At 39.1% G+C, this 14,000-nt stretch overlaps 2 protein-coding genes across 2 annotated transcripts in view; one reads left to right on the top strand and one right to left on the bottom strand.

Moving 5' to 3' along the window:
- Positions 1-2,566: 2,566 nt before the first annotated feature.
- Positions 2,567-14,000, bottom strand: part of LOC129778574 (recombining binding protein suppressor of hairless) — a 39,079-nt gene continuing 27,645 nt past the window's right edge. The window contains exons 4-5 of the mRNA XM_055785544.1: positions 13,036-13,578; positions 2,567-3,562 (exon numbers count right to left, since the gene is read on the bottom strand). Of these exons, the coding sequence (XP_055641519.1) occupies positions 3,263-3,562; positions 13,036-13,578 (843 nt within the window). The 3' untranslated portion in view covers positions 2,567-3,262. The remainder of the gene's footprint in view (positions 3,563-13,035; positions 13,579-14,000) is intronic.
- Positions 11,635-12,982, top strand: LOC129778575 (uncharacterized). The gene is made up of 3 exons (XM_055785545.1): positions 11,635-11,846; positions 11,916-12,351; positions 12,470-12,982. The coding sequence occupies exons 2-3, from the start codon at positions 11,981-11,983 to the stop codon at positions 12,930-12,932; spliced, it is 834 nt and encodes a 277-aa protein (XP_055641520.1). The 5' UTR covers positions 11,635-11,846; positions 11,916-11,980; the 3' UTR covers positions 12,933-12,982.

The following is a 14,000-nucleotide window of genomic DNA, read 5'->3' as shown; positions in this document are numbered from 1 at the left end:
CCGGCAGTCGGATATTCGGCTTTTTATTCACGAATACGAAACTGGATGACACTGCATTTGTGCATGAAGCGAATAAAGGATTACATTTTAGAAGAAATAAACACATTTTTACATGAAAATAATGAACTATGAATAAATTTCTCGTTTCCGTGGATATCCTTCAATAGAGATTCGAGTTTTCTGCAAGAAATTTTTAACAGGGTTTTTGTCTGATAGGGATTCAACTACTTAGGAGAAGATCAGAATTATTTAATTGCAACCTTTTTAGACCCGAGGATCAAGTCAGACTATTTAGGAGTTCTGTTTATTGGAGAACATAAAATATCTTGCGACGAATCTTGCGAGAGTAACAGCGCATCATCGCCTTCAAGACCTGTAAATAAAACAAATGGACTAAACTGAATCAAAGCTTATACACGAAACACCTTTTAGGACTGTTTCAACGAAGTGGCAAATGAAAATATGAGTCACGTCAAATAACTTTTGACAAATAAATAACTCAAAGTTATGCTAAAAGCTCAAAAAATGTCATAATAATACCAAGTGGAAACACCGCCCAAGCATATCAGGTTAAAGGCATGCGTATTTCATAAGGGAAATTGTCGTAGACTGTAATACAAAACAATCCGTACATTGCTTTTCCACAAGCTCCTTTTATCAAAAAATAGAATTGAGATCCAAAATTAAAATTACCAATGCTATCTCATTTTACGGTACTCATTTGTTTGAAAATTGACTAGAAACATTTATGAGAAATAATTTATACTCCAGAAACTATTTCTGTATTGTTTATTTTTACATCTCAAAAAATATCGTTATATCGAGGTCTCTTTATATCAAGGTTGTCTCATATCGAAGTATGACTGTATTCCTAAGATATGGCTAACAGTCACCCAATCACCGTTTCAAAAAAAAAATAATGCAGATGGACAATACGTATTTTGGTCGGATAAAGCGTCATTGCATTACGCCAAAAAAACACAATCGTTCCCAAATACCTTTCCGATCCCATTTGTACCCAAAAACCGCAACCGAACAAATCTGTCTCTGTGTCGCCCAATCGGCAAATTTTTCTGAATTTTGAGCTCCTTGGTGTATAAACATAGCTGGAGAGCCACGAATTGCAAACAGTTGATTGGTAGAATCGGAAGTTTTGCCGAAAAGTCAATAACGGACCGTTTTCAAATGTTCACTTTTTTCAACGCTGGACAATGTTTATCCATAAATCAGATCTTCTTTATGTGTGCTTATCTTTTTTCTACAGCTTGAGAAAGAAATTCCAAAATTTTAGTTGCCACCCGTTATATTAAAAGACAGATTATACACATTATATGACATCTTAGATCGTTTATTGTCTCATGGACGAGTATTTAGCGTCACATTTGTAATGGGGAGGGGTCGATTTAAGATCTCGTCGGCACTTCCTCATTGCTTTACTGCACCCGTAATAGGAATTTGAGAAAATACATCGTTCAGAAGGCGAAATTCTTTTGGGATCATAAGTCTAATCTATAAATGAGAAGGTTGTTCATTTGAATAAAAAATGACATCGACAAACCTATCGGAAAGGACGCAGTCACATTCATCAACCTAATGTTGTTGCAGAACCAACTGTACCGGAATCACCTTCTCGCACTTTTCTAACCTTTCTCGTACTATCAGCGCAGCGCTATTACTCGGGGACGACGCATTCGAAAGCCACTTGAATGCAGGCAAAACGTTGAAAACGAGCGCACGATGCGTTGTATACAAGCAATTTGCACACTGATGGGGTCGGGTGGCGTAGTTATTGGCAGCGAAAACAATGGGAAATGCAATCATCATTACAATGATGAGAAAATCACTGCAGGCAAGATTGCTCGGAGTGAGAATACTTAGGAAGCAATATGACCCCCGTGACCCCCCGGTGATCGAAATGATCTGCGAACAGTGCGGACATTGCGTGTTCACGGTGAAAAATGGTAGTTCACTAGAGTCGCCAAGTAGCTCGAGAAAAATTCCATTGATAATTGAGAGAAAATTCAGTGCCTATATTAAATCGTGGAAACAGAAATTGGTCAGCTTTAGTGTTATTTTGAATACTTGCCTTATACTATACCACTTGAGACGATTGTCTCTTCGTCAGATAAAACCTGGTAATGATTAATACTTTTTATCACACTTTTGCCATTATTTACGAACAAGTAACTCACTTGAGTAACACCGCATGTAATTCCACCCATAATTAAACATCTCTCTTCCGAATCTTGATCGACAACACAACGCCTGTGATACCACACATTATACAGACATCGTTTTCTTCCCGTGCACACTTCGCTGACGCCGAAGGGCAGATGCTTGAAGTAGATTGATGGTCTGAACTTTAGACGACACTACTCAGAACTATCTCGTTTGTCAGCTCACGATCACGCAAAACACTAACAAAAACCCCCCTGCACAACTTCCGATGGAGAACTAACATACACTTGACACATGACATCTCGCCGCTATTAACACAACCTGACGATGGTGGAAACGTGGAACAGAATTATTCTTTCGGTAGGTTTATAAAAGATTGATTTCTACTTCTTTGGCAATTTTATTCCCAGTTTAAAATGCTTCGGCTTTTTTCTCTGTTTGTTTGTTTGTCTGTTGCTGTGTTTCTTCATCTCTTAAAAGAACAGTTATCAGAACGATAAACGGTGTGATTCTTAGCTACCCTCTAAAAAACGTTTCGTTGTCAGATTTTTCCTTCGCAACAAAAAAAAGTAATAGTCACTTTGTTTTCACGTTTTAATTTTAAATACTTTGTTTTTATTCTTTAAAACCTGCATATATCACTTTTTTCTCAATGTCTGTGTGATTGATCACGTAATCTCTCATCTTAAAAATAGTGTTTCTATTACAAAAAATCTGTCAAAATACGGCTTTCCTTAAAAATAGAGTAGGAAATGATAGTCTACATTTTTCTCTGCTATAGGAGAGAAAAAAATCTTAGGAAAAATATACTTGAACGTGTTCTTTTTCCTGCCCGCAATATATAGAAATGTGTTCATTGGCCTATGTTCTGTTTTTCTTTCTTCGTTTGCTTGATTTTCGTAGTAGGAATAAAATGTTGAGATTACTCACTGTTTCTCAATCGGTATGATTGCCCGTTACGTAAAAAATACTGTATATAAATTAGCAAATATATGTATAGTTAGGTAATTCCTCATCCGAGTGGAACCAACGAACAAAAAAACAATAAATATGTTACCCTCCGAAAAATTAGTAAGCGATTATCTTACGGAATTCCACCGGCATGTGCGCTCCAGGCCACGTCCGAGATCGGTGGCAATGAGCCACCGGAACCAACTCCGCCGCCCGGCGTCGTTGTGCTGATGTTGCTGTTACTGTTGCTACTGTTGTTGTTGTTATTACTGCTATTGCTATTTGCGTTGTTGTTCCGCCGGAGAACATCGTCCGAGGCCGCACATGGCTGACGAGGACCAGGTTCTGGCGTGTAGGTGAACGTCAGTCCCGTCGCGTAGATGATACCGTCGTTGCGTACCAGCGAAATAGGCACTTGCGTTGGCTGACGGACCTGTAAGTGGATAGGAAATCTTTATATCATAAAATATTTACAATATTTGGAAACGCGGAAATACTACTACGACTACTATCATATATATCAAATATTATAATTACTATAAAAGAATAGCGTTCCGAATGATTTTCTGTTGTCTTGTTTCTAGATGTTGATTTAACCCGTTTCATGATAGAACAATTGCTTCATGAACCACGCACAAATAGTATCTTGTTTTCTCAATTCTGGGAATTGCGTTGCTTGATCAAATTAAAATAGAGTTTTTGACTAGTATGAATCACACGTATTTTTGAATCGTGCTGCAATCTTTTGGATTCCATCTGCAAGTATGTATCCGGAAAAATGTTCAGGAACATTCCCAGCATAACGTATTTCAAGCCGAAGATTTATTTATCTCTGTTCTCCAACATGTTTCGTAAACGTTACGTAACAAAATAAAAGTGAATTTATTCCTAGATAAATTCACGCGCCCCTATATGCTTGAGGAGCTACATTCGATTCTGGGACCGAATAAGGTGTGTTTCCTGAGCCAAGATGATAAAGTACGTGTATTAGGTTGTGTCCCGGTGTCACCCGAAACACGTTTACCCGAATGTAACACATACAAGAATGACATTCACCCGAATGTAACAAATACACGAATGCAACATATACCCGAATGAACATTTACCCGAATGTAACATTCACCCGAATGGAATGATTACCCGAATGAAGAAGGAAAAATTCCGACAAATCATATTATGAGTTTTGTCGAATCTCCTGTTACGAAGTAAAATGAGAAATTGTAATGAGGAAATTCGATAAAGATGTTGAAGTCATGCAATTTTTAGAAATTAGTGTAGTCACAATTGACATGCCGTCTTCTTCCCTTACCGTATTGCTCCGTATTCCGAATTTCATATTGCTCTTTTAAGGCCAAGAGATCATTCAGAAATGAGCATGGGGTATGGAATGTACCGAAAATTAAGCAGGTAACTTTACCATAAAAAATTTAAATGAAAATGTGAAAAGGAACAAATAAGAAAAACATTGTACTTACGTATTTTACCACCGCAGCACAGTTTTGATCATGAATTATTTCGTGATGAAATTTATTATGAAATCAATGTAATGGGGGCGAAGTCCCCATTTAACGAGGATAAGGAACCGAGGTGGCCCAAGCACCAAGCCGCCGAGACGACGCAATCCAAGTCGGCCGCCGACCCGCCGTCGGACGCGGCGGCCTCTCGCAAGCAAACCACAGATTGCCTGGTTTGTTTGAAACATAGGAAAGGTACCTTTAGTCTGGTCGGACGGCATACGTTTACCTGGTGCATTACGTTTGCCCGGTTAATTATGCATGTCATGTATTTTGATCTGTGCTCCCTTGGCCGAGTGGTTAGCGTCACAACTAACATGCCGGGTGTTCGAGTTCGATTCCCGTTCTGGTCGGGGGAATTTTTCGTCAAAGAAATTTCCTCCGACTTGCACTGTGATCACGCGTATTCTAGAGCTTGCCACTCAGAATGCATTCAAGGCGTGTTACTTGGCATAGAAATCTCAACTAAGTACTAATAAAAATGACGCAAGTAATACTACGTTGAGACGGCGAAGTTCCTTTAGGAACGTTAGTGCCATTGAAGAAGAAGAAGATGTATTTTGATCTCACAATAAATTTTATTGTGAAATAAAAATTCATAATAAAAATTGCCGTACGTGTCATACGTATCCAAAATTGTTAGCTTTCATTTAACACGTTCAGGCCGCGTCAGTCACCGGTGACTAACAGTATAAACTATGATGGAAAAGGTAGGTTTCGCAGAAATTTCACTGCTTTCGAGCAGAAATACCTTCTTACGATAAGAAACGATGGCCCTAATACGTTCAAAAATTTCCATCGAGTAAATTCTAATTTTCCAGTACACCCAGGTTTTTTTTATGCGGTGTTAATTGGAAAATGCGCGTAAAAAAACCGATCACCTAAAATCTACGTAAGCATCGTGATAGAGTGCGGCAATAATTTCCGTCATAAGCGCTAAGTTCCGTCGCAAGCACTGATTACCGTCATATGCTCTGATGAAGCATGAAGACGAAATGTGAGCGGAGTGAGCGATGTAATATTGCTCTGGTCTTTTTTACGCGGTACCCGCCGCGTTAAATGGAAAATCCGCGTAAAAAAAGCCGCGCTAGTTGGAAAATCCGCGTAATAAAAACCTCGTAAAAAACCTCTTAAAAACGCTTAAAAAACATGGTGTATTGCGCTTCGCATTGCTGTACTACGATATCAGCGCGTGGCCTGTCAGGAAAGTCGTTATAAAACCGCGTGGCACTCAACGTGTTAAGTAAACGGGCTGCGTCATCCATATGAATGAATGAACTTCGTAATACGTTATAAAACTGCACTATTTCACTTTTCTTTATTTTGAAAAAGATTCTATTCAACGCCACTATTTCTCAAATTGCACTACCCACGAAAAATACTTTTTGAATGGGAAAGAACGTACGATACAAATATGATCTTTATATAACACTGATCAAAAATAAATAAACAAATACTTCCTAACTCGATCGGGTAAGTGTCGCATTCGGGTAAGTGTCGCATTCGGGTAAGTGTCAGTTCGGGTAGATGTTACATCCGGGTAGCTGTCTCATTCGGGTTAGTGGAATTCGGGTGAGTGTCTTTCTAGTATATGTCTTTCGGGTGAGTGGGTTTCGGGTAAATGTGACACAATCGTGTATTAATGTACTTCACAGCAGGCAGTAAGCAGGTACCGATTAATGCATCTCGAATATCGCATTAATCTACCGCAGGGATTCTTTAAATATTTCGGACAAGAGATTCCTTTTCAGGATCGATATCGACCACTTTGAGAATCTGATCTACCGGATCATGACTTTGTCATGGTTGCTAAACATAAGCTTATTCCATCTGTTATCGAAGGATGCAAGATAATGGTCATGGTCATGCTGAAGCAGTTGGGTACAGTGGTCCAACATACGTTGGAGTTCGTTCAGGAAGGCACTGTTCTTCGAACGCATTGGCTCATGGGCTCGATTTTAAAATGGTGTGCGACCTGTCTGGATTCGGAATTATTCGGATTACTCGGCATAATCAAGCCAGTAACAAGCCCGTAAATTAATGTGGTGGAGGACCATATGAGAACCCTCGCTTTAAAAAGATCATAGATATTTTCGATTTATCATTTCAATCTATTGAGTCTTGATGCAATATTCGTTGCTACAAGTGTTCCAGAACGCAGTGCTTTCAACCGAGTTGAATGTTGAGTGGCTCTTTCTTCCTCGATAGTTAGCAGGTTCAATACTTCCTCATGATCATGATTAGGGTTGCTAAAAACCTAATAAAAAGCTAATTTTCAAAAATCAGGAAGAATGGCAATAAAAATCAGGTTAGCTCACATCGGGTTGTCCGGAAAGATCGTGCCGATTTTTGGGAAAACGAAGACATAATTTTTTTAGGGAGACATACATTTATCCAATCTCATCAATCTATTTTTCACGCAGCTTAAAATTATATACTCCAATAACATGTTATGCTGTCCATGGAGTCAATGTTCTTGCCCTTGACACAATTTAGCAGGGACCTGGAACTGTAATAATCTGAATTATCCGATTAGTTTAGCTAGTGGGCTAACACCTCTCAGTCATACTTCAAAATGATTTGTCGTATTGTTAAAGAGACATGAAATTCAGTGTTATCCTGATGGAACACGACGCCAATCACATTGACTAATTCTGAAAGTTTTTCCTGAATAGCTGCCTTAAATTTGTCCAGTTGCGAGCAGTACTTGCGAGAATTAATCGACTGGTTGCTTGGTAGAAGCTCATAATACATAAATCCTTTCCAATCCCAAAAAACACAGAGTATGACTTTCTTCGGGTTAAGACCTGCTTCGGAGTTATCTATTGGTGATTTATTTCGCCTACCTCATGTTTTTTAACCACTCAACATTGTTAAATCCATTCCCAGTTCCATCAATTGCAATTCGCAACGACATTTTCGTTACGTTTATGAAGCGAGTGGCGGATGCAAATGCAATCCATTTTTCGATGAAATTGTGCAGAACCCGCACATCAGATTTGTAAGCTTTATAAGGTGCTCATAAACGATGATTTTAGATATATTTCAGTGACTCGGTTAAGAGGGTATTCTAGGGTAAAGGCATGGATTGCAAAAAGTATTGAACAAAAACTATATTTGATAATTATTTTATTCACAACTAGCGAACTTCGTCCCGTCCAAAATTGATCTATTGATATGAAAACTTTCAAACATCCACGTTTTGTTGCTAAGCGAACGTTCGTGGGTCCAATCGTAGAACTCTTCATTGATAGATTACCATTTGACCCTTTAAAATTTCCTTTTTGCTATAAATTTGCTAGTATTCATCTGTAAATAACATGTTGTCCGTTGCATGGAATACATGTTTGAAACAGAGAATATTACAAAATAAAGACAGTTCAAATCGGACCATTCCTTCATCGGGTTTTGCGGCTACCAAAACATCTGGATGCGTTATTTCGCCTGAAAACCCATTTTCGGTTTCGAACAAAGATCAATTTCGTTACCGCAAACATAAAACGGACTAACAACGCTTATCATGATGTAATTGTAGAACATATCGGGATTAAAGTTTCCGAATTTTCCGAATTTTCCTGCCTTTCTTCAGAGTTTTCCGAAAATTTTTCGATGTTCGGACCATTTCTTTATCGAATTTTGCGCTTACCAACTAGGATTGGGCGAACTTGGATCAATATTTAGAAGATCGATCTTTTCCTCTCCGATTTCCGATTCTTTGTACTTCAAAAAATCGCGAAAATCGGTCTCTTCGTTTCAATCTTTCTTTTGATCTATTGATCTTTTGATCTATGAAAATTTTATATAAATTTGTTTTTCTATGAACATTGACTTTAATCTCATCGAGAATCACCTAACAAATTACATAAACATTGGGCCTGATCACGAAGGTCACTTCACGGTGAAAACGGAATGAAGTGCATACAAATTGCATACAATTCATTTCGTTTTCACCTTGAAGTAACGTTCGTGATCAGGCCCATTGAATCCTTTTCAAAGTTGTCAAATTAGTGCTCGTAAAGTATTATATTCACAACATGGCATTCACTAGGCGACAGTGAAAATTGCGACGAAATTGGATGATGACATTAGGTCCAGCTGGAGCGTTCTTTTCTAGAACTGGGAATACTACTAAGATTTTGACTAAATGTTAGACGTATGGAACGATTTGATTTTATGGAATTATCGTCAGCAGAGTTCTGGGCGAATATCAGTTGTTGAATAATAATTTTCAATTAATTTATTTTATTAAATGATTACATGACGGTACAAGATAAATTCCCTGAAAAATACAATTTCTCTGGGCTTTCAAGTTTTGTTTGTGACCTTCATGCTGTGAATCAAAATAAAATGCCTTTGATGTTTGAATAGAAATGTGAAATGTTTATTTCTTTTTTAAGAAAAAACGACATTTATATGCGGCTCGCACACCGGAGCAATAAGCAAATGTCAACATGCAATAAGCATGTTTTGTTGATCTCGTACACCGACGCAATCGGATATCGCAATCGCCTATGTAGAGCAACACATATCGTTAGAAACACGACGTGTCGGTTGAAGAACAACGACCATGATTTGGCAAGTTCAAAGCAAATTGTTTGCATAATATCAGGCGTTTTCATTGCTTTAGTATGCGAAGCACAACAAAAAATGTTGCCTGTTGCATATTGCGTATTGCAGTTTGCTAGTTGCTTATTGCTCCGGTGTGCGAACCGCCATATAGAATAAGTAGATAAATTGGAAAAACGGCTTTCGATTTTTCAAAGATTAATTCTTTGGCTTCGATTTAATCAGTGAATCGATCCCCACACCGCTTACAAAATCGATTCGTGAAAACAATTGCAAACTGCTTTCTTTACTGCCAATCTTAAATGAATGTCGACAATGTATCTCCGAAAATCACTTCGAAATAGATAAATGATAAACTCATCAAACAGTGAACATTAAAAAAGTATAGACCGAAGTGCTTTTTTTCATGGAGGCTAGTTTTAGTGTCCATCCAGGAAAACTTTGACAGGGATTCCAATATACAGTGTCGAACAAAACATTAAGACCACTGCTCAAGCAAAAAAAGGGTGGGTTATATCTATGATATAACCGCAAGGTAGACGTTGGACTACCGTTGGTTTTGTAATCATTTACAAATACAAAGATTAAAATTGATTTAATGAAATAATTTTTGAATTCTTTTAACAAACGCCATGTAATGTAAGGCACCTTGGTTTTGACGGCTATGTTAGGGAAAACATTTCGATGGGAACGAAAATCCCTCAAACTTGTATGTATTTGCAATGCCAATTTCCTCAGGTACCTTGGTTTTGATTGCTGTATTAGGGAACATACTTCGATGGAAACAAAAATCCCCCTCCCCTACTTGCGTGTATTTGCAGAGCGGAAAAAAGGGAAAAAAATATTTTTCGGACCACCCTATAGGCACTCTTATGAATAAAATTTTAAAAAAATACGAGTCTAATACTTTACGATAAGGAATGAAACTACCAATTTAAACAAAAATCTGAGAACTATATCGGTATAGGATGGAATGAGTGTAGGGGAGGTGCGGGTAAGACGGACGGTGGGGGTAATATGGACACGTTGATTTGTATAGTGACATTATGAAATTCAAAGTTTTGGTAATGAGAACCCATTCTACAAGTTATACTATAACATTGATGGTTTCAATATGACAATAACAATGAATACTGATCAAAAGTGGAAAAGGGAAACAAAAAGTGAAAATCATGTATGATTCCGTGCGTGAATGTAATTTTTACGGCTTCGTTAGTAAGCATTTTGAGTGGTTTAATTTCAAAATTCAATTCGCTAATGGTTATATCAACAGTAAAACACATTGGAAAACACATATTTGAAAAGTATTTGGTCGATTATTCCGAAAAACAGTATATTGAACTGTAAGTAACTGCATTCATGTTTTTTGAAAAATGAGCTTCCCAAGATACAATTGAAGCTCTTCTTAACATCTTAACATGTGTTGGGGGAGGTGTTGGGTTTGATTAACTCGAGAACTAATCAAACAAATGGAACCAAATATGGGAACCAACGTTGTTAGTCCATTTGATGTTTGCGCTAACGAAATTAATCTTTGTTCGAAAGTGGAAATGGATTTTCAGGTGATAAAATATATATTCTACCTATATAAATAAAAATTGATTGCCGAATGTGTTAATAAGCGCAAAACTTGAGGAAGGAGTTGTCCGATTTGAGCTTTCTTTATTTTGTTTTTTTTTCCTGTATCAAACATGTATTCCATGTAACGAAGAAACATGTTATTTGCAAATTATTGAAGGATCTTGAACGAGAATTGTGTCTGAAAATAGTTTTATATTATAATCAAGTGAAAAAACAAAAACGAGTCAAAGGGTAAGCAATGAAAAGTTCTGCGATTGAACCCACGAACGATCGCGTAGTAGGAAAACGTAAATGTTTGAAAGTATTCATATCAGAAAATCAATTTTGGGCAGGAAAAATTTCGCCGGATTTGCTAGTAATCCATAAAAACACACCCTCAAAACCTTTTCCTATATTCAGTCGCGGCTGTAGTCACAACGGAAGATGTTTTGTAATTATACCGCAGGCTCGATTTTTTTAAACCAATTGGTTTCAGCGTTGCAGCCATTGCGTCTGATCACTCGAATGACCCCAAGATGTTCAACATTACCGACCGCCAAACGTCAATCACCTAAACAAATACAACACCCACTTTAATCCGTAACAATACTCGATTATCCTAATGTCAACACAAAATATCAATTACTTTACAATTAAAGCACTAGTGTTTCCCCATCACTATGAAGCTTACAGCGAAGTTGCGAGGAAAAGCTAAAGGAACCGAGCCACCTGGTCATACCGGCCGAACTCCCACCACCCTTTATTGGTAGCACACCTCTCTGTTTTGAGAACTACACACACTCACTATAGCAACAGGTTTTCCCATTATTAAATCGATAAAATCAGAATAGCGGTAGCGGTTTAGCGCATCAACAACACACAATGGCACCTATGTTAATAAGAGAACGAATTTTCTCGGAGGAGAAGAAGGTTTAGTATCAGAAATCCGCGTGTCGTCTCCACTGCAGTAATAGCAGGAACACTAGCTACCTGCATCGGTTTCGCTTATGAATATTCAATTTCCCTGAGGCCACGCTGTCGATTGTGATTGTGTTTGTTTGTTCTTCTCACTGTCGGGTAAATATGCGAAAAGAAAATTCACTCCAGGATAGCTGCTGGAAAATCCATTTTTTACAACAACAACAGAACATTCCACGCATCGTAGTATTTGCTTATGCTTTATCATTCTCCGGTGAGCAACCCAGAACACAATGGACGATATTTTCGGTAAGAAGAAAGAAGTGGTTCCAATACTTGACCTCTCCCTGTCAACGGCCACCACTAGGGAGGAATTCAAAAAAATGTTCGAGAAGGTGCCGGATTATAAGATGCGCCCAATCAAAGTGCGGCCAGAGGAAATCCGCTTCAAGGACAAGGACTCTAGCTACAAAATGCCCAAGAAGGAGGTAAAGATGTTGATTAAGAACGGAGGCGAGAGGGACAAGTTGTACACGTACATGGATCCGATTCCGGTGGAGATGAGAAATTTGGTTATTCTGGAGCTGTGCAGTGTTTCGATCGATTGGAAAATGCTAACGCCCCAACGGCCGAAAACCAAAATCGAGGAAGAATATTTTAGCAAGTAAGTTACAGTTATTATAAAATTTCATTGTCGTACTGTATCAACATACTGTCTCCTAATAATATGTTATCCATCTGTTTATCATAATTGCAAACGTGCACGTCTTGCTGGATCCCAGGCTGGTTGAACTGGGCAAGTTGCAAATCAAAACTGAGCAACGTGATAAGCGTGAGAATCAGCTCTCTTCGTCGGTGCGAAAGGTGAAGAATAAATCCGGCATCATCGAGTCACGCATTTACAGCTGCAGCGAGTGCATGGAAGAGTTTTGCAATGGAAAGGTGTGCTTGGATTTCAACTACGATCTGTATACTCGTGTTATGCCGAAAGCTCCCATTCAAAAGACTAATTCACAGCAACAAATCGCAACAACGAAGGTGCTGAGCGAGCTCAACCAGAAGAGCATCGACAGCGGTAGTGGTAGTTCGAAGAAAAGCCGTCGATTGGTTCGCCGGAAGTCGAAAACGAAATCTAAATCCACCGAGGAGGATGATGGAAATCAGAGCAGTGGTGGACCTGCAGTTGGTGGGAAGAAGAAAAGCAAGAAGTCCTCTAGAAGCAAGAGTCCAGCCAAAACGAAATAAATGAAGACAAATTGTAGTGTTACCAAAATTAGGACCTCGAATAAAACAGTTCTCAGTCAATCAATCAATCAATGATTAAATTATTTTAGCAAAGAACACTTACCCATGACCACTCCCCGCGAAACTGTGAGATGTCCGGTACGACGCAGAGCAGCGATTCTGCGCACCGATACATTGTTTCCGCTTCGACGTCTCCAAACCACGCCTGCAACGATGGCGTAAAGTTGTCACCCGTAATTTCCAGCATCGCCACATCGGCGCCTCCGTTGAGGTGCAGCGAATTGACTATTGGCACTGGTGTGACCGGCGTCCTCACCGGCCCCATACCCTCGTAGAATTGGTACTCAGCCTTATCGGTGGAGATGATCGTCCAACAGGCGCCATCGTTGATCATCTCCTTGTTTGGTTCCTTCGGGCAGGGTGTCGCCTGGAATTGGATGATTTTCTCCTGGGACAGACAGAGGTACATCCGTTCGGTGTCTTTCATGTGGAATGCACATTTGTGGAGCTGTGACACTGGATCGTCCGCCTCGAGCAGTGCCATCTGTTTGTCCACCTTGCGTATGACTAGCCGTGGCAGGGCCATCCCCGTCACGGAACAGACCAGCTTGACCGTGGCTCCGTAGTGCACATACCCGTCTCGGACCTGGAAATATGATCAACACTATAGGGCATGATGATGATAGGTTTTCAGAGTAGTCAGTCTGATGATATAAGATGGAAATATATCAGGTTGGCTGAAAAGTTCGCGGGATGATACCAATGCTCCTCTAGTTGAAACAAATGTAAAATTCAAATATTTAACCATGGTCTTTGTTCACAAATTTTTGAAAAGTTGACGTGTGCTCCCGTGACCGAGTGGTTAGCGTCAAACTTTCTTGACGGGGGTTCGGATTCGCTTCCAATTCTGACCGGTTTTTTTTTCGTAAAAAATCCTCCGATTTGCAAAGCGGCCACGCGTATTCTGGAGCTTTCCACTCAATATACATTCTGTGAAACATAGCCGGGAATCTGTGTTTTTAAAGAAAACTAGCTGACCCGGCAAATTTTGTCTCGCCCATAATTTTG

This window comes from Toxorhynchites rutilus, chromosome 3 (genome assembly GCF_029784135.1).
Source record: "Toxorhynchites rutilus septentrionalis strain SRP chromosome 3, ASM2978413v1, whole genome shotgun sequence".
Taxonomy (NCBI): Eukaryota; Metazoa; Arthropoda; class Insecta; order Diptera; family Culicidae; genus Toxorhynchites; species Toxorhynchites rutilus.
The sequence above is the reverse complement of the archived record's forward strand: the minus strand, read 5'-3'. Positions and strand labels throughout refer to the sequence as shown.

What these genes read in the sequence shown, in the direction of transcription:
- LOC129778575 (XM_055785545.1), top strand. Translation starts at nt 11,981, where the DNA reads ATGGACGATATTTTCGGTAAGAAGAAAGAAGTGGTTCCAATACTTGAC. An exon ending in GAGGAAGAATATTTTAGCAA is followed by an intron (nt 12,352 to 12,469) that starts GTAAGTTACAGT and finishes GCTGGATCCCAG; the next exon opens with GCTGGTTGAACTGGGCAAGT.